Here is a 21,052-nt window from a genome sequence, read left to right as displayed (position 1 = left end):
TGTGTTGTGACTGTATTAGGGACTGTGTTGTGACTGTATTAGGGACTGTGTTGTGACTGTATTAGGGACTGTGTTGTGACTGCATTAGGGACTGTGTTGTGACTGTATTAGGGACTGTGTTAGACTGTATTAGGGACTGTGTTTTGACTTGTGACTGAGCATCTCAACCATGAATGCACCACACAGCTCTACACAACGACGCACTGAGGCGTGTCAGGCGCAATGCTCAACTTAATTTCTTTCATTAGCATTCATTAAGTTTAATACATCGTCTAATTCATTTGTAATTTTAACCAAGCCTGCTTGACTGAGATCTGGTAGTTTAAGATATTTCATGTACGTTCACACTTCGAATTTATTCGTTACGTAATACTGTAGCGTGAGTTCTCGCAACACTTGAGATACGAAGATTTTCATTAATGTCATCACTAATAATTATCAAGTAACAATAAGTAGGAAATCAAGCTAACAGTTACGCATAAATCTGTTTTGATAGGGTGACAATTGCGACCTTTCCATGAGAATAATTTGATTGGATCTTCAGCGAAACTGCCGAACAATGAAACAAAAAAATTACTATCCTCGGTAGGAAATAATTGATATTCAAATTACCGCTTTTCCCCAGCTTCCCTCCTTGCAGGAAGTGCAAGCTGCGCCATACTTCCCTTGGGGACTTCCGCGTGAGTCCTTCACCTCCTCCCCTCACCCCTGCCACTCATCGCTACTTCCCCTCACCCCTGCCACTCATTGCTACTTCTCCTCACCCCTGCCACTCATTGCTACCTCCCCTTAGTCTTACCCCTGCCATTCATCGCTACTTTCCCTCACCCTTGCCACTCGTCGCTACTTCCCCTCACCCCTACCACTCATCGCTACCATACATTTCCCCTCTAATAAACATTTCTAAATCCGCGCGCCCATACAACATATAGCCTCTTCCACCCTCTTAAAAAAATTAAGACCCCTCGTTTCCACATCCCTCGCGTCAATCATCAACTCGGTTCATCCCCTCATCGGTCCCCCAACGCAACACCCAACCCTTCCCCCATGAACGTGTTCAATACTCAGGTGTGGAATAACAGGTCAACGGCTGGAGCTGTTCAATACGAACACTTGAGCAAACCGAACACTTGTGAGCGCCGAAGTGAAAGTTGAGTGCAATGACTTTTATTCTTACCAACATGAAAGTGAAAGAGAGCTGAGAATTCATTCCCTTATAACTTACGTACGTGCAATCAGAATAAGGCGAAAGAAAAAATTTTCCGTATTGCAAGAAACCGAAATTTCACGGCTATTTTCTCCATATTTTCTCGTGCGACAGCGAGTCATAATCATACAGGGTGGGATAAATTTCACAATTTCATAATTACTGGCACCGAATATGTAGAAACGACATCAGTGGAAGCAAAGGCAATTCACAATAAACGCAAAATGGATTCAGATGATCGGCGGAAGTAATGCATTTGTTTGGTGTTGCCAAGCACTGCAACGCGTTGAGACGATTCCCTGTCGTAAGGTAACAGCGACCTTGAGAGGAAGTCTGCAACAGTCAAGCGACATGGGCCATAAACGGATCCCCATAGCGAGTGAGCCATGGTTCAACCATGGAGTGAGCCACGGTATTACGGAGTAGGATTGCTGTAATTAGCCGATGGATTGAAAGATTATAAATTTCGCATTTGTCCCTTGTAAGATGAACCAAATTAGATTTAAGCATTCCGATTTCATTAGAGATAAAACTAAACAAAATTTCAACAGTCAATGCATTATGGTTTACTAATTCATCTGATCTGATATTGCTTGAGGTTAATCCTCATACATTACAACCTAGAGATTAAAATCATTACGTTAACAAATCATTTTATTTGCCAAGCCAAGACATGACGAACATTTTGTTGTGACAAGCCGTCACAACCAATAGGACGCAAAATGTTCTCCAACACTTCAAATCCACACGAAAAGCTGGTTAGACGCGGTACAAATTGGCAAGTTTAGTAGCAGCTTGCCTTCACCGTCTTAGGTTCTGAAATTTTAAAACGATATTCTCGATAAAAATTTGTTACCCAAATAACCTCAAATACTCAGCCATCAATTAACTTGGGTGAGCGAAAGAAGGCCGGCTGATCTCAAGTTTTTGGTAAATATATAGATTTTTTGATTACCTAGGTCAGACGATGATAACTTAATCTACCTGCGCCTGCAGGCAGATTAAAGAGTTTTTAATGGGGTGCAGCCGTAGGTCACATGTTTAACCCTTAACTAGCCCTGTACCCAACGATCCGACTCCTCATGCAATAACTTTTCTCAGCCACAGAATTGGAAGCCGCTGAATACGCTGGAACACCGTTATCCAGAACAGAGACACACTTCAGAAAAATAATAATGTCGTAGGACCTTTGCCAATGCTTCATCATACCCGCTCAAAAGCAGGCAGTTTTGCATCCGGTTGCACTTACTCTGGCCTAACCTACTCACGCTGTCCCGGCTCACAAACTTCTTGTAACCAATGACTGGCTCTACCAGCACACTTGAACCGCCTTTCTAACATTCTGCAGCCAATGATAATAGGTTAGGTCCACTCAGATTTGTTTCAAGTGGAGAAATTTTGCAGCTTGTTAAGGTTAGGCCAGAAGAGATTAGGCTAGAAGAGGTTTGGCCAGATGCAGTGTGGCCATGATTACCCTTAGCATTCTCAAGTGGTGGCGTTGGACACACGGAGCTATAGTTTTAAGCAATTAACTTCATAGGATGTTATGCCCTCTAGTGTTACCCACGGAAACGAATTTGAAGTGCGAAGTTGTGCCAGCCTGGCCTCCGGCATGAGCCCCGTTTTTATTTATCACAGCAGAAAGTTCCAAGTTATTCAATGAGGCACAACTCGCTGAAGAATAACGAGGAGTGTCCCCACGTTTCCCACATCTTGGAATTTAAAATCGAAAACTCATCATTTCCATCAGCTGAACTATTTTGTGGGCACATTCCTTCAAGATACGTTGAATATTTCAATAATTACTTTTCAAGCATCACGGTGTGTAGGGCAATTCCTTTATTAATGATCAGACACGCTGAATATTGAGTTAAACTGGAACTTAAGCGGAAATATACGGCACTAATGATTACAATAAATTAACCTGGATTATGCTTGCCTGGAGGACTTCGTTAAAGATTTATCTCAGCATCTCAATTTTCTTAGATTTATCGTCCGTCTCAAGATTTACCTCACACTGTATTCCAAGATCTCTCTTCACATTCATCAGAAATTTGTCGGGACGTTTGAACGGATAGACAAGATTGCGATAAGAAGAAAGTCGGTAATTGGAGCGGACAAAACATGACACGCTCAAAATTTATTCACAATTCCTGTACAGGACACTGAAGAATGACAACCCAATAACACGGTAAGATGTTGATGGAACTAAAATTAAGGAACGTTAAACACCATAAGGTCGAAAGAAGCTGGTCACCTATCAGCCAATACAATTCGATCGAAGCAAAGGAAATTAATTTATTAAATAAGCTATGCCGACAACATGCTGCTAATAAGTTCGAGATTATTCAGGAAATAATCGAGATTGAGGCTCGCAACTACTGAACTAATGGCGTCGGCCTAATTGCTAGGGTGCCACATTTTACGCTCAAGTTCAATCAAGAACCCAACCTGCATCAGCTGCAAGTACATCGGCAAAAGTTCATCCCAAGGTATCTCAGAAGTTTATCCTAAGGTATTCTCCGGTACCCCATTTTCAAGTGATGTATGGGATTCAGGAAGAGAAAATAATTTCAGTTTCATAGCTCTGCATCAAAGTTAATGGATTGCAACAATTCCAGTTTCCTGCAATAATTTTCAAGAACATCCCTACATCGCAACATTTCGTGACGTATCTCACCAAAATGCTCGTTAATAATGCCTCAGGACACATGAGCTCCTCACTGTCGGTGACAGTCCAATTTATCATGAATTTAAACAATGACTTGGTACACAGGTACAAATAAAGCAGCATCTTTCACCATCATCGCAGCCCACCAATTAGCTCAATAGATTATTAATGCTTCCATAGAGCTTAGACTAAACAGCATCACTCTCCTCCGCACACAATATGGCTTCTCCCTCGCTGCCTATAGCTGGATGGCTGGGCTCAGGCAATATGGCGAGTGCGGTGTGCCGTGCGAGGCTTGCGAGTTCGTTTCACCGACGCTTGGTGACCTTGTCTAGGTTGTTGTCGTATTCCTTGTCGTTCAGGTTCAGCATGAGCGTGTCGCCGTCCAGGTACACGCGGTTGCTCGAGGTAGAAAGCTGTTGATATAACATCCGCAATTAATTCATCAACTATCGACAACTTATTAGTATTTGTACAACCAAAATGTTTGCAGCGAGCAATCGATCTAAGAAGCTAGTACTAGGAGAGGCAAATTAACACAAAATTTATCCTAAGAAGACTAGCAACAAATAACAGCTCTAATACCCACCGTCTTGCCAATATTGCCAGCAGCTTTAATCTTGCGCAGCTTCAGGTAGCCTGGATTAATGCCGATGGCCTCTCCTAAGTAGATACTTGGTTAAGGAAAAAAATTACATCGTAGAACATTGTTGCTACATAAGATGAAAAACGTCTGCGGGATTTTACGACTCTTTTACAAATGAGTTTATCCCACCATATAAGAAAGCAAAAAAAACTGATAAAAGGAGGTATTCTAAGTGACTCAAGAAAATAAACAGGCAGAATTGAACGTTATTCAGAGAGAAAACTTAAAATATGAAAGAACACATAAATCCAGACATTTCTGTAATGAGGAATAAGAAATGCAGTTTGGCATAGCAAATAAAGGATATCATCTTAGCAGCTTCAGCCTCTCCCTCAGCTTGGACGATTCTCTGCTGGCGCTCCTGCATGGCGCGCTCTACCACGAACGACGCCCGCTGTGCCTCTTGCTGAGCTACCTGCGCACGCAACCAAAGTTAGTGCAACAAACGGTAATGTAACAATGGCATAATGAACCTATCACATTCATTACATTCCTTGGCATCAATAACGTATCACATCTATTAGCATGAAGAAGCTATCATTGCTCATACTATACTTGAACTTTTCACCACCAATACTTGAACTCAGTAGCGCCACACTAACCTGCTTGGACTCGACGGCGCTGGTGTACTCGCGGCCAAAGCTGAGTTCGGTGATGGACACGTCGTCCAGAATGATGTTGAAGTCCTCAGCTCGCTCGTGCAGGTCTCGTCTGATCATCAGTGATACCTGCACGGTACGGGCATGTGAAGTAGAGGACGCGCACACTTTTATTTTACTGATAAGTAAAAGATATAATAATAATAAAGAATGTCAGTTGGAATAAAGTTGCAAGCCCAACAAATATACTTATGCCATTAATTGAGCCCCCCAAAATATAATTTTATATACATTTAATTTGAAGCTACAGAAAATATGATAATTATCCATTTAATATCAAACACGCACAACCCAATGTAGCTTTGTAACAAGCATTCAGCTATAATTTGTGTCACAACTCACAATTAGATTTCAATGCACTCTCAGGGTTGGATGACAAGTGAGCAAAATCATTCAATGAGCAAAAAAAAAGTTGCACAGACACTGGTACGCAAAAAAAAACAATTCCAGGCTACAGAACAAGGTCTAAATAATAAGACCACAAAACAAGGTCTAAATAATGTGAGCACGGAACAAGGTCCAAATAATGAGACCATGGAAGAAGGTCTAAGTAATGAGAAAAAGTGCATTTCATTATCTTTTGTCGTTTTAAAAGGCGTCATAAAGCTTGTTTCAATTCCAACTGCCAGAAATGAACAGAACTTGCCTGCTGTCGCATGGTAATAAGCTGTGCAGCATTGAACTTTGCCACCACCGACTTGAGCACCTCATTGATGATGGAAGGCAGAACCTGGAAACAAAAATTTCATGGTATTGGCTAATGCCCAGCAACACAGAAGTGTGAACAACATAAAAGGGGAGAGGGATGTGGTATGTAGTCTACATTAAATAATACTCTAACTGTAAATGTACATATTCAAGTATCATGCGTTAGTTCCCAATCATATATTGCAAATTCGTTGGCAGACGAAATTAAATATGCATGCTCAGATACTTTAATGCCTGTCTAGTACCTTTTTTTGGTTAAGAACTAGAATTTATGTGAATAAAATTAATTCAATGGCTCTCACCTTCTCATCAAAGTCTTGGCCAAGGTTCTGGTGGATCTCTGGAAGCTTATCGCTGATCGGTCTGGACAAGACACGCAGGGAGATATTCACCATCTGCAGGTCCTTGCTACCTGTGGGAGAGCTGATCTTGCGGGGACGAGCCCTTGGAAACAAAGATGCTGATTGGTGACCATTTTTATGTATACAGATGCATTCATCCAAAAAATAGTTCAAATTTAATTAACTAGATCTAAAACCAACGAAATTCCACAAACATTCATATTTCAACATAGGACTATCAATAAAGGGAATCAGTTTTAATAACTAATTTTAGTAACTTGGGATATATGATAAATAAATAAACTAAAACATAGAATAATTAATCAAAAATTAAAGATTATACATATATAAAGATACAAGTTTTTTTTCCTTGCTGAAAATATTGAGCCTAGGATTATTAAGAAAAACATTAGGAACCAAGAAAACAAATATTCTTAAATGAAAAATTGAAAACACTCTAGGAAAAAATAATAAATTAACCACAGTCAGAAAAAGGTTATTTAGAAAGCTATCTTATATAAATGTTTCAGGGGGCAGTTGTAGTAAAATTACTACTACTGCCTATGAACATGAAACGAGTAAAAACATTTTCAAGCTGAAACATTTTTACAACTACTACATTAATTGTGTGAAAAAGCCATTAGAGGCTAACTACCATTAATACCAGAGGCCATTAATAAAGCACTAATTATGTAATCAAGGAAAAGTATGCCACATATATAAAAGTATGCCATGCATGGCAGGATTTCCAGTAAAATTCCTGCCTTCCTTCAGTAGAAATAAAATAATATTACCATATGTCACAGTGCACAGTAAATTTAATAGGAACTGCAAAAAAGCTTGCAATGTTGGGACCACAACACACAAGAGTTTTTTTTTTTGCCAATTTTTCAGAGGGGGTTTAGAAACAATGGTATTTTCTTAACATGAACACAAAAGGACTACCAGGACCTGATCTGTACATGGATGAATTTCATACAAACATCTCTTTGAGAGTGGTTAAGAGATGAAATTCAGCTAAATTATTCCAAATAAGCATTCTCAGATTACATCAACAGAACTTGACAATATCTTGAATTACCGTGAATGGATGGATAATTTCAGTTCTTAAATGACTGTCTAACCTGATATCATAGATGACTGGATACTGGAACCATGGAATTCTGAAATGAAGGCCTTCAGCATAAATATCCTTCTGCACTCCACCAATCCTGTTGAAAATGATTGCCCGATGACCACCATCAACTGCAAATCATACGAAACAATTAGTTTCAGAGCACAACTTTTCCTTAAATTAAAAAAACTTAAGAGAGTTAACTATAGTGAATTGCAATTATACCTGAGTTGTCCCTGGCACTTATATGTTGCCAGCCTCCAATACAATAACTCTAGTCTGAACAGAATAAAGCAGACTTCCTAGGAAGACTTGAGCAGCTATGAAATTTTAATTGGTAATAGAAAACAGAATTCTATTTTCACTATAGAATGTGTTTTGGGTGCATTGCCAACATTACTCTTTCAGGCCCAAGATGTCAGAGAATTCTAGAAAATTTGAAGCCATGAGAACCTCAGCCTCCAAGATTTTATACCAAATGTAAGCCCATTGCCAAAGATATTGATTAATTTGCAATATTTACACACACAGGGCATTTTTTGAACCATATTACTACTTATTTTTTAGTGACAAACTGCATGTTAAATGAAGCATAGACAGAAGTGGCAACTTGTGTGTCATTGATGGAAAAATAATTCTCAGAAATGGGAAGCAATCTCTGGAATGTTGGCTCATATATTCAATATTAATTCAACAGTGTTACTTGCTAGTGGCAAAAATATTTGCCATGTTGTCAAGATAAGTCAAGATTGAGGTCTTATAATGTTATCCAATTTACTATTCAATATACTTACATCCAATATCATCAAATAGTGCTACAATGAAAAATGAAAGCTTTCTAGTTGTTTTTTTACTAGCCTCCTAGTCTATTGAACTCTTGCTTGCAAGCTTTTTCTTCATTAGCAAGCAAAATTAGGACAAAACAGCTTTTCAAGCTTTCCATCTAACTTTGAATTGCACACATGTATAGTCACACATACAGTCACAAAAAATCTATCAAACAATTGCCATCAATCCATCATGTTGATTGGTATCTGGCAATCTATTAACCATATGATTTGTATCCCTCACTCTACTTGATTGTTATTTGCACTGAGTCAATATCAATATGGCCATTGGCCATATTGATATTGAATAAGAAATATGAATAAGTATTCATATTTTAAGCAATTAAATCAGAAGCAAAATGACAACAAGCATCTGCCACAATTCTAGCTCAGCATGTTTGGTGTAATGAATTAGGCCTCCTTTAGTTTACACAGGACCAGATGTAGAATGAATCTACTTTTTAAGGCTCTAAAGGCTCTAAGCTGGGATTTGAACTTTCCTGAAAATTGCAGATTCATTCCATGATGCCAGCTGAATAATTTCCTACCTATCATTTATTGAAGAGAAGTGGTCACACCAATGGCTTGAGAAAAAACTCCACAAAAGCTATTGTTGACAAACTGTATAATAAAACCAAAAGATTCCAAAGATTTGCTTAGGAGCTTAAATTTCAGGATTGGAATTTTCCTACTTGTTTCTGGAATCTCATTGCTCAAGCGTGACAAATTTTTAATACATTTGGAATCTTGTGGCCTGATCATGCACTTTTGTTAACAATTAAATAGGAGGTAATTCATCTGGTGGTAATCTCGCAATTCCAAAAATGGCAGAAAAGTGTTGGTTGGCGGTTGCAGCACTAAAGGTAGATGTTTTCTACGCTTGGGAGCCTTCAGATTTTAGTATTAAGTATGAGTTTACCAATATTATCTTGACCTATGTTATACTAACGGTATACTTGCATTTCATAATGGTAAAATAATAATGCAAAAGCATTAATAATTAAGAGCCAATTATTTTCAAAGCAACTGACAGTGGGTGAGTTTGATACAAAATAACAAAGAATTTGGATCAATTTCTATTGAATCTAACCTATTCTTTCAAATACCTAATTAATTGTCATTCTAAAAAGTAAAATGAAAAATGGCAAAATTTTTTCTATAATTGGTGACCAAAAAATGCTATGTAAACTTTAAACTTAAGGATAGCATTGAAAATTCAAGTAAAAAATATAAACTATAAAGCTTCACACTTTACTTATGAATTACTTTCATCATTTACCTGTGTAAAGAGACTGCGTAATTCCGTAAGCAGCGGCACCGGCAAGTGCCAATAATTTCACTCCCGTTCCTAAGCCTTTTGGGCCTTTCCCTAGTCGACCCAACAAATCACTCAATTTATCCGCCATTTCTGAGTAAATATGAGTTCAAGAAAACAATTATCGGCACAATATGTAATTTATAATATAACTGTCAATTTGTCTAATATTATTTAACGACAACAGTGATCTAAAGCTACTGTTGTCATGCGGCGTTGGGAAATTGCGGCGTTCTAAGGCCCCGAAACACACCGAATTAAATACCCTGAGAAGTAAAATAGATTACGCTAAAAATCAGCATATTGCTAATGCATGGAGTGGGTTATGGGTAGAATCAGAGACAGTAAGATATATGGTGACTTGAAATCGGATTCCTCTAAGTACAATATTTAGATCAAAGATCACATTTGAAGATTAACAAAAATCATTTATTTTTATTTAATTCAGCGGTTTCAGCGTTTATTAGGCCGTAGGCCCGTCGCCTATTCCTAACATTGCAGAATATCCACACCATGTTGCTATGGAACTCGCAACTCATTCGCAAAGAACTTGAACTTGCAACTCACTGCTTCAAATTGTATTTGCTTAACCGCCCGGCCTCCATGCTGATTCTGACCAGAAACTCGTGCACAGAGCTGGGATCGAACCCGCACCTCTCTGCTCCCATCTTGGTAATCTGAACTTTAACCACTGGGACACCCTGCTCATAAGGCCGCCCTGCCAACCCTGCCCTTATGAAAACAAATACAATTTTATATTTTGGTTTAGCTGGTGCTGGTGCCTGTTGCTATTTCAACTATTTGTTATCAGTTATGTTATGTTATGTAACGTATTCTAGTGAATCTTGGGGTACAATACAGCAGTTGTCCCCAGAGTGGGCGATATCGCCCCCTGGAGATGGTGGAAACATCTGGGGGGGGAGGCGAGAAGGGGGCAGTAGGGGGGCGGCGGTCCACGAAGTCGAAGTCAGAAGCTTGTACGTTTGTTTGACGATTTGTACACAACACATGCAGAACATGACTCCGACTCGAATACATTTTTACGAGCTAAAAATCACCGTTTGAAAGTTAGGAATTTATATTCAAAATTTCGTACGAATCTGTTCAGTAGTTTGGAACACATTCATTGTTCACTGCGAATTTCGGCCCGTATCGCCATATAATTCCCAAATGAAGGTGAAATTTTAAAAATTTTCACAAGCTAAACATCATCGTTAGGTTTCCAAATCATAATGAATACGTGTTCCAAGTTTTATCGAGCTGCGTTCATTTATTAGTGTGGGAGATATTCCTTGGTCACTGAATTTGGAGATTGGCCGTGAGACCGGCTGCGAGACCGGCCATGAGTGCGGCCGAAAATTCGTCTCAACCGCCTTGAATGTCTAGGGGGGAAAGGATGAGGTATTTGAATCGCTGTACGCTTTATATACCGTATATACGGTATCTAGTCGTGCAGACTAGATGGAAATTAGTCGTGCAGATTAGACGGAAACATAAAGAATGCAAAACAATTATCACTGCAAAGAAATATATTGGTTTAGTAAATGGGGTTCTATATGTGAAATACACATTTGTGTTTGACCTTTCTCTTTTAAAATTGCAGCATACTAAATATCAAGAAAGAGGCGTTTGTTTTTATATGTGTCTGTCGTGGGGGGGGGGCTACGGATTCACTGGGGAGCCACAGGGGGCGCCAGCCTGAAAAAGTTTGGGAACCACTGCAATACAGGATCCAACTGATTTCAATTCTCTTTTCCGGTGTGTTTGCAACGAATTTATTTCTGTTTGATCTGACTCCATAAAATCTCAGTAAATAATTGGGCAGTCGTCAATTATACCAAACGATTTGCATAAATTATTACATTTATTCACTTCAATTTTCTTAAGAACCCCGAAAGTTGACCATTTTTTAACATTAATATGATTTTGACATTTTCTTTCCACCGCAAAATTGTATTTTAAATCCCTAGAAGAGCTCCTGACTGTATATCGCCTTTAAAAACAAATTGGATACGAAAATTTAAAATTCACGACGAAATTATCGGACTAATAAAGTATCTAACGCAAAATAGGTTAAGCACCCTTATAAGTAAACACTATAATAACGAAGTATCCTGTGGGATCTCGCTATTCTGCCTTATTTTATAATTCATGACAAAATGAAATAATACATTTTCGAGACGTTCACTTTCACGAGATGGAGTACCTTCAAAGAGGGAAGAATCAAAGAAGCTTCCAGGTGTGAAATTAAACTCTACCGAATAAATGATGAACGTTGGACATGAGAGATATGTGTGGGTCATATGGGTGAGCAATTCCAATCACGTATATGTCTCATTGGCGCGTAAGTGTGGTCTACACTAGGCTTGAGTATTTTATTGAGTACTACGCCATTGACCCGTAGGAAGAATGTTCAAAAGTTACATAGGTTGTGTACTCCTGGGGAGACGCGAATTAAGTCACATAAGAACAAAGCAATAGAAGCATGTAATTAGCATTTAATTAAATGTGATCTTAATTTGGACGTGTTATCCTCATGACGACTTCATATTCTATGGCCCAGAAACTATGCGAACTTAACAGTGATTGCAATAATCAACCTCAAATCTACTTTGTGTCAGACGTGCAGTTACGAAAAAATGAAGCATATGATATGTTTGCACAGATTCGACATTATCAGCGTACATATGAATATACAATGGCACTAATTACATTTAAAAACTGGATATGGAAGCATTGACATTAATGGATAGCAAGATATCCATGGTTAGACAATAAGGAAAACCATCATTCCGCATTATAAAACCATACTCACTAACCCGTCGTTAAATTTCACCCAAATCCTAATTTAATTTTGACGATTAGTTGGTCTAGTAAATGCAACATTTCCCTGTCACTGAACCCATTCACAATCATTTCTGAGAATAATTAGAAGCACCTGGAAGTACAGGAAAATAGCAAATTCACCCTTTGAGGAGTTTTTTCAATTTTATGGTTTTTCTTCTCAACTGTAATAATCACTGATGCATGACATCTTAAGAGAAATTAATAATTTCGAAAACCATTGGCAAAAGCAAAATCTTGATGCATGGAATCGAAATCATATCCTGAGAAATATTTGTTTAGTAGATGTATAGACCATATCAGAGTTGCAGACATGGTCATGGCAATACATCAGACATGCAGACATGGTCTAGTCAATACATTAGAGTTGCAGACATGGTCATGGCAATACATCAGACATGCAGACATGGTCATGGCAATACATCAGACATGCAGACATGGTCATGGCAATACATCAGACATGCAGACATGGTCATGGCAGGTCTGAGGGTTTCTTGTAGACCACTCGGCCGGCACAGACCACCTGCTCGATGAGGGACGCATGCTCGCCCAGCTGGTAGATCAGATGCTCCCACCTGCCATTTAAGAGAAATATTTAGTAATTTAAATATTTTTAGATATAATCTCTCTTCTATCTTATATAAATCGTATTTATTATTCTGTTTGAATTGACGTATTTTTGATAAATTTTTAACACGGAAACTAATTAAAAACAATGAAAATTATTTGCATGTGGCGTCAGAAAGGAAATTAGCATGGATAATTCTACACTGCGACTCGTACATCTAGTAACTAGGCGCCTCGTAAAATTAATATACTTTTCTCTCCCTAGACGACTGCCTCTTATATCACGGCGCCTGTGCACACCTTATTGTCGCTACACGCATCCCTCACCTCGGCGCCCTCAGGACCATCAGGTCACCCACCACGCATCCCTCACCTCGGCGCCCTCAGGACCATCAGGTCACCCACCACGCATCCCTCACCTCGGCGCCCTCAGGACCATCAGGTCGCCCACCACGCATCCCTCACCTCGGCGCCCTCAGGACCATCAGGTCGCCCACCATGCCAGGCCGCAGGGCGCCGTGGGAGGTCGAGCGCCTCAGGGCGTGAGCGGCGTTGAGCGTCGCTGCCGTCAGGGCCTCCGCGGGCGACAGGCGCAGCAGCGCGCACGCGAGGTGCAGCACCGTTGGCTGCCGAGCAGGTCTCGTTCTTATTATTTGATCTCTTACTAACCCAATAATTATTATACACAGTTAAGCATGCTCATTTATATACGCAGGAACTAATTCTAATACTCGTTTATTGTATAGATAGATGCTTATTCTCTCTGCCAGCCCCACCATAGCAAGACAATAAGCGTTCGGGTTGAAGTCGGACCCGAGAGCGACGATGACGCCCTTGTCAATCATCTCCCTGGCAGGAGGAGCCTTGAGCCCCAGCAGGAGTTGCGTGGTAGGTAGCAGCACCGCCACCGTGCCCCCCGCCGCCAGGGCCGCTATTCCCTCCGGCGACACCTCCTCGCAGTGACTCACTGCTTCGGCGTGTATCTCCCCTGCCATCTGTCGGGCAGTGAAGCACAATCATCATGGCATGCTTCCAGTAGATGAACAAGAATGTGATATTCTCTGTAATAATTTCAGAGGAGAGGTAGACTCAAACGCTCATTACATTATTTTCTCATGCAGGGAAACAATCTGCATTATTATTATTTGCCACTTCGTATTAGTATATTGGTGGCATGATTACCTTAGCTCCGTCCAGGGGCGTGAGCTCGTCCACGTGAAGGTTGAGCTTGAGGCCGCTGCGCTGGGCGGCGTCGGCGATGGCGCGCGTCTGGGCGATGCTGTAGGCGCCCACCTCACAGAACACGTCCACGGCGTCCACTGACAGCTGAGTTATTAATTAATACTTTTTTAAATTGAGTTTTTATATGTATTATATATATATATATTATTAGCGTGAGTTATTAATTAATGAATAACTGTTTTGTTGCTTACATAGCGGGAAATTACACCCAAGGGCAATACCGATAAGCTCACTTTAATACACGCTAAGTACACGTAACGATCGATTTCTTGTCTGTGATTGGTGGGTTTAGCTCAAAAGGCCCTCATTGATTGGTTTTAAGAGCTATAAACTCGTACTTATTTTTAACAGAAAGGAAACTACAGAATGCATGCGCTTTCGAACGCTACCTGACTATACTAACACGTCGATTACCTCACCGAGCTCCTTGGCCGCCATCACCGCCGGCAGCTGCTCCTCTATCACCTGACGGGTAGCCTCGTCTGAGGCCATCAACCTGATAATAAATACACATGACTATTTAGTATTGTAAACATAGTTAGTAAACAGTTTAGTCGGTAGACGTGACCTCAGTCAGCGGAGAAGGGTACGCCGGAGTTTAGTAAAATTTCACGCTGTATTTCATATTCATTTCTTTGGGTATTCATGCCAGAGGTTATAGTAACCTATGAAGTTTAGTGCTTACAGCCATAGAGCCATGAGTCTATACGGCGACCGCATAACGATGTTCATGTTTAGTTTATCTTAACTGCATCCGGTCCAATCTACTTAGGCTTAACATGCTTACGTTGCCCCAACTAACCGCTCAAAACCAACCTGAGCAGACCCAGCCTAAGCTCATTGGCTACGTGACGACAGAGGTGGGGGCAAACAATCAGGCAGAAAATTTCATTGGCTGCAAGAAGGTTGATTGTCGGTGAGACTAGTAGAGGTTAGGCAGGAATGTGTGAGGCAGGATGCAGAACTGCCTGATTGTGTGCGAGCATTCTTATGCATTTGTTAGTGACTTGCGGCGCTATTAGCGTCAAGCTTTGCGTCACTGCTCTATCTTACGGTGTTCCAGCGTAGGATGCGGCTTCTAGATCTGTGGCTGGCTGTAGTTATGCTTGCTGAGGCTCGACGTGCGATTTGGAGCTTTACGAGTTACACTTTGGCACACGGCTACGCCCCTAAATGTTCATCATCTTTAATCAATGCTTCATGTTTTAATTTTCTGTAATAATCTTTGCGTTTCAATCAATTTCAACAGGTAAGTCCATGTATATATAGTGAGTCAAAATTTGTTTTTTTATCATTAACAGGTGTTAAATTCCGGTACATAATCTAATAACAATAGTGAGCCGATAACCGATTATCTTGCCGGGGCTATAAATTACATTCAGTTGACCATTCTAATGCATGTTCATCATTGGAAAAAATAAAACAAACAAAAATTAATTAATCTCATAAAATCTCGAACAATCCGTATCATTAGCCTCAGCTTCTGACGGGGGGATGGCGTGGGCCCCAAGGAACGTGGGGGAGATGGTGATGGGGGTAAAGGCGGCCGCCTGGTGCAGCAACCTCAGCAGCCGAACTTCCCCGTCAGCGTTGAGTGCATAGCCTGACTTGGCCTCCAGCAGCGTGGTACCTGCAACACCAACCATCAGGACGGCAGAGTGGTACCTGCAACACCAACCATCAGGACGGCAGAGTGGTACCTGCAACACTAACCATCAGGACGGCAGCGTTGTACCTGCAACACTAACCATCAGGACGGCAGCGTTGTACCTGCAACACTAACCATCAGGACGGCAGCGAGGTACCTGCAACACCAACCATCAGGACGGCAGAGTGGTACCTGCAACACTAACCATCAGTACCTGTAGCGTGGTACCTGCAACACTAACCATCAGTACCAGCAGCATGGTACCTGCAACACTAACCATCAGTACCAGCAGCGTGGTACCTGCAACACTAAACATCAGTACCAGCAGCATGACGCCAAAGACTCCAACCTGCAGTGTCAGGCCCCAGCTGTCAGCATGTGACCAGCACCCACCTGACGCCAGCATCCTGCGCAGGCGCTGCAGCAGCAGCGTCAGCAGCTCCTGGTCTGGTGTGTCCCTGGTGCGGTCTACCGTGTACTGGATGCCGCCCCCCGACGCCTGCACCTCCAGGTACGATGCCCCCGCTAGCTGCAGTACGCGTTACGCTTGACAAACTCAACTTTTCGATACAAAATTATACCTACAATAAATTTTCCAACTTACCCGTCAGTTCTCAAGGCAAGAAAAAAGCAGAGATAATATAATGCAGTAATATTGAAAGATACTGTATACAATCTATTTTCTACGGTTGAAACGAGTCAGTAATTTCAGGGTTCTTGAATTAAATTGCGTGAAAGCAACAAGGGGTACAAAGCTACGAAATTCAACGGGAACAAAGCAAGGGGAACTATCTACGAAATTAAAAATTTCAAATAATATCTAGACTGTGAAAATTGAAGGGTGCACTCATGTACTTTTTTCATGCAAAACTCCTTTTTTTTAGCGAAGCAAGAAGCATCAAGGCACTACAACCAACTTTCAGGATGAACTCGTGGACCCGGTCTCCCCCCCACACGGGGTGGGAGTGCGCGTCCACAAGACCGGGCAGGACGCAGCAGCCCGACGCGTCCAGTTTGTGGTCGAAGCTCCAGTGGCCGTAGCGCGCCGCGATGTCGTCGTCGGTGCTCACGTCTTCGATGATCCCATCCCTGCCGGTATATAGCGTGGGTATTAAAATGGATATTCACTTAACTGTTACTAGCTTAGAATGAAAGGAATATTTCTTTCGAGAAATGTTTAAAGTGATTATGTTTTGTATGCGTGCCTAGAGTAGTGGCATAAATTCAACCTTGTGGTAGATTTAGCATACGATTTTCTGTACAAAGGTATTAATTACGTAAGGCAAGTAGGCCTTTATGAGATCTGCTGGTCTACGAAAGTTGATGACCTCTTATACAGCGGTTATTTTAAGGATTAATGTTTCGCAATTTTGAAAACTGTCTCACACGTTTCTTATATACCTGACATAGAAACATCTAATAATTTATAGTTTTTTAGACAGTTCCATTTTACAGAGGAACATCTTAACATGATGTCTAGCCCCAGCAAAGACAGACAACGTTGAATCTGAGTCTCCATGTGAGCTCTGCAGGACGAGTCTCCTAAATGCATAAAGCAATTCTAATATAAAATTACTTTTCGAGCAAAAACCTAATTGAAATATGGCACGCACGCAGCACAGAGGCTTGGCACTCACGCGTTTATGACGACCGAACAACCGCCGGTGGCTGAAGACCTCAGCACGTGAAGGTCTCCCATGGCTGCGCCCTTCTTGAAGAGCTCACCCGGTGCCCCCACCGGCACCACCTCAAGGGCGCCGTGAACCAGCAATAGTCCATGCATTCTGTCGTGTTTTGTTTATCTTTCACAATATTTATTGCTTTACTATACGAAGGAGTTATTTAAGAATTGATGTCACTTATTTGCTTAATTCGCAAGTTAACTAAAAATTTAAGAGCAAAGAACAGTCCACAAAAATTCATATCTTTATAGAAAACGTTTCGGAGTCCAGCTCCATCGTCAGTTCCAGGGTCGCTGAGCATAAGGGCAGGAGTTGTAGGACAGGACAGTTGCTATCGCGCCCCCCTCATTCGGCTGTGCGCGCTCACGCCGAGCAGTGTGATGTGCCTGTTTCTGACAGTGACTTTAGAGTGTTAGCTTCCACCTCCGGTACTTCAGATTTGCGTATTTCAGAATCATTGTACATTTTTAAACTTAGGCCCAGTTTAAATTCAGCTGTTAGCTCCTATCCCCTTGAAATTGTGAATAGATAGGTTTTTTATGCCCTAGTACTTGTAAATTTAGGTTTTAATTGTGTTCTGTGCTTTCAATTGCATTAACTTGCAACTTTCTATGTAACTTCAAGATTCTATGAACTGACGATGGAGATGGACTCCGAAGTTTTCTATAATGATATGAATTTTTGTGGACTATTCTTTGCTTTTAAATTTCTAGTTAATTAAGGAGTTATTTGATAAGTAAAAAGATCACGATACTCATTGATATATCAAATTCTCTTGCCAATGATTTAACTCAAGCAACAAAAGGCATTTACTACATTGGATTGTAATCATAGTTACCGATATTGTTTACAATTTCATGTTTTGACTCAATAATGTGTAACTTTCAGATCACGAATTCCTGACGTAATGCTAGATTAAAATAATTTTACTCTTCGACACTTTATTATTTATAGAGATGTCAGCTTTGTTAAGCTATGCTGGTCTGTCGTCAGTTCTTAATCGTGCGGCCACCTGACCAAAATTTGCACTGCTTGTAGCGGGTTTCGAATCACCAACTCGCGGCTCCAATTTTGATCTTAGCCGCTCGGCCTTCCCGAACTTCACATAATTAATTACCTATAATCAATGTTGCTATTATGAATCAAATATCACAATGGTGAGGATGCAGAAAAAGCTTGGGTAATATGAGGTAGCATTTTATGCACCAGAAATTCGAAGGGAATTGGTATTTTAATACTTATTGCCTGATCTCAAGAAAAAAAATCCGTTGAAGGGTACGGCCAGGGTGTGTGTACAAATGAGTAAAACTGTTTACATCCGTCGTATATTTCCACATTCGGTTTTTTAAGACGTTCTCCGATTCGTGTAGGTCGGAAAACAAAACTTTCACTTCTGGACAGATTGCGCTAAAACTTCCGACCAGACGCATCGCGAAATTTCCGCTTTTCTAATTTTTTTATTCCAACTTCATCTGAAAGTTGAACATTAGCAGTTTACTGACTATTGGTTAGAAGCCGAAAAAGTTTCTATGGACCTGCATGTAACCCGAAATTTAATTTTCAATAAATTTATGAATATGTCTGCAGTTCGTGCCAATGTTTGGTCCCAGAAATCGGATGGATAACTGGCCTCGAGAAGGCCCCAGTTCTGCGGTCCAAATGAATGCATTTGTCTAATTATGATAAAACATTTGACCCAAGATTCAATTCTTTGTCGAATGTTCTACAATTATAACATTGTTGAAAGTTTTACAATTATATGAAGTTTTTTCACAATTATAAACGATGCATTAACCGAATAGAAAACTTTGAACATTGGTTGCTCTAAATGCAAGAATTACTTGTGCGCAGTTAAGAAATCTTCTGAGCATTCAGTAACAACCTGCACAAGCGGCCACTTCTCGCACGACACTGAACCAGGACAGCTCCTTTCATTTCTTTTGTTATTGTAATTTTATTATCAGACGTGAATAAATATTGAGGACTTGTAGATCCTGCAGATACGGAAGGGGAGCATCAGGTTTCAGTTAAAGGTTATGGGTGAAACGTCTGTGAATATATACAAGCTTAACGAGGGCTGAGCTATGGGATAACTTTATTCGGCTTGTCTGATATTGTGTCCACCTGAATGGACGAATGCATTCAAACTTAAAAGAGAATTATAATGGAGAAATGCGCCTGCAGTTTATTGTAAGTAAGTAAAAGTAATGCATTTGCCCCAAGCTAACTATCCATGATGAAGTCAACATTCGAACGGCATTCATTCATTCAAAAATATTATAAAATAACAACAAATTTTCAAATCGTGTTAGAACGAACGATTAGTTGCAGAAAAAAAGTTTTGTTCTGCCACCAGATAGCGCTTAATATTTTCGATGACGAGATAGAAAAATATATCATCACAAAAATGAATTGGTCACATTATCCAAATGGTGACACTTTTTGCATGTAGCACTGATACGGCCTATTGCCGGGCAAATCAGGGCCAAGATGTTCTTCACAAGGGCAAAGAGTTCATCGCTATTTAATTAGACAAAGTCTCTTAATTTTTCTGACTGTACGTAAGGAAGGAAATCGACCTAACTGTACCCAAGAGAGGCTGCCGCCTTATCTTCTCTTCCGTGTTAACAAGCCCAAGTTGTCACAGGCTGAATTAAACAGCAACTGATGGGACGAAATATCGAGAGTAACATGTAGCAGGATCTTCAACTTGTTCTGAATGCCGAAGCTAGAATGCTGAATGGTCTCGTTAATGATTTTATCATTGAATCTATTCCAAACATTTTGTTTCATTCATTCGCAGAAGAGTGAAATCTTATTGTTATGGTTCTAAAAAAAGATTCATTGTACAAATGTTATTTGTCTTCAGAAATATCATCTTTGATTTTGAAATGTACAGTTCGTGAGTCTTTTTGTGCATATGAGGTGAATATATGAATTAAAATTTTAATATGATTAAGCAGAATCTGTTCCTTAATGCAAGTGTTTTTGAAGGCCAGTGAGTTAATTTCATCAAAAGATTTATAATTTGGTTTTATATTTTGCGAATCGCACATATCATGGACAGCCGAGGCAACAACAAACTAGGCGGCTTAAACCACATCAACCCAGAATTATCTATAGACGAAATAATCACATAACTCAGGGCCTTATATCTTGGCCACGTAATACAATCGAATTTATTGAATAAAATCCTTATGCCTGGTATATTCGGTAGGAAGAGCAGGCAAGACTCTCATAAAGCACGTATTGTTGACTCTATCAAAGACAAAGCAAATATTAGACTGTAGCAAGATTAGCCGAGATAGGTACAGTATCGGACTGTGTGGAGAAAGCTAGCCCATAGAATTACAAGAATTCGTGCACAAAAAATTTACGAAATCATCACCCTCAATCTAAAATTAATTTAAAGTTCTGACAAATTCGGTTGTTCCTAAACTGTTAATTGGATATTCATCCTAGAGATGATGAGGGCTCTAGCTCCCACCTGCAGCATCGGGGCAACGCAAGATGATGCTGTGATGGTCTCGTGAGCCTCAAGTGGTTCATAGATCATCCGGCATGTAGGTGGCAAGTGAGAC

General features: G+C 40.4%; 2 protein-coding genes across 3 annotated transcripts; both read right to left on the bottom strand.

Annotated features, from left to right (window-relative positions):
* Positions 1–3,312: 3,312 nt before the first annotated feature.
* Positions 3,313–9,731, bottom strand: LOC108676711 (prohibitin-2). The gene is made up of 8 exons (XM_018164841.2): positions 9,453–9,731; positions 7,357–7,477; positions 6,194–6,335; positions 5,830–5,913; positions 5,127–5,252; positions 4,832–4,939; positions 4,468–4,545; positions 3,313–4,294 (listed from the first exon to the last, which is right to left on the bottom strand). Exons 1-8 carry the CDS (start codon positions 9,577–9,579, stop codon positions 4,187–4,189), a joined length of 894 nt encoding a protein of 297 aa, XP_018020330.1. The 5' UTR covers positions 9,580–9,731; the 3' UTR covers positions 3,313–4,186.
* Positions 9,732–11,193: 1,462 nt separating this feature from the next.
* Positions 11,194–17,672, bottom strand: LOC108676661 (probable imidazolonepropionase). 2 transcript variants are annotated; one of them, XM_018164778.2, is made up of 10 exons: positions 17,427–17,672; positions 16,707–16,878; positions 16,183–16,318; positions 15,630–15,771; positions 14,556–14,637; positions 14,082–14,225; positions 13,676–13,894; positions 13,365–13,525; positions 12,801–12,907; positions 11,194–12,769 (listed from the first exon to the last, which is right to left on the bottom strand). In XM_018164778.2, the coding sequence occupies exons 1-9, from the start codon at positions 17,570–17,572 to the stop codon at positions 12,805–12,807; spliced, it is 1,305 nt and encodes a 434-aa protein (XP_018020267.1). In that variant the 5' UTR covers positions 17,573–17,672; the 3' UTR covers positions 11,194–12,769; positions 12,801–12,804. The 2 variants fall into 2 exon arrangements, with proteins under 2 accessions (XP_018020267.1, XP_047737708.1); XM_047881752.1 differs by having other exon boundaries at positions 11,194–12,907.
* Positions 17,673–21,052: the final 3,380 nt, after the last annotated feature.

Source organism: Hyalella azteca, unplaced genomic scaffold (assembly GCF_000764305.2).
Source record: "Hyalella azteca isolate HAZT.00-mixed unplaced genomic scaffold, Hazt_2.0.2 contig8774, whole genome shotgun sequence".
In the NCBI taxonomy this organism is placed as follows: Eukaryota; Metazoa; Arthropoda; class Malacostraca; order Amphipoda; family Hyalellidae; genus Hyalella; species Hyalella azteca.
This window is presented reverse-complemented; position numbering and strand designations above follow the sequence as displayed.

Excerpts from the sequence above, each read along its gene's own strand:
- LOC108676711 (XM_018164841.2), bottom strand. The coding sequence starts at position 9,579 with ATGGCGGATAAATTGAGTGATTTGTTGGGTCGACTAGGGAAAGGCCCA. Across the intron at positions 7,478-9,452 it reads TACGCAGTCTCTTTACACAG|TTGATGGTGGTCATCGGGCA; the intron begins GTAAATGATGAA and ends TATGATTTGCAG. Across the intron at positions 5,253-5,829 it reads TTATTACCATGCGACAGCAG|GTATCACTGATGATCAGACG; the intron begins GCAAGTTCTGTT and ends CGTACCGTGCAG.
- LOC108676661 (XM_047881752.1), bottom strand. The coding sequence starts at position 17,572 with ATGCATGGACTATTGCTGGTTCACGGCGCCCTTGAGGTGGTGCCGGTG. Across the intron at positions 16,319-16,706 it reads TCCACGAGTTCATCCTGAAA|CTAGCGGGGGCATCGTACCT; the intron begins GTTGGTTGTAGT and ends CGCGTACTGCAG. Across the intron at positions 15,772-16,182 it reads GCGCAGGATGCTGGCGTCAG|GTACCACGCTGCTGGAGGCC; the intron begins GTGGGTGCTGGT and ends TTGGTGTTGCAG.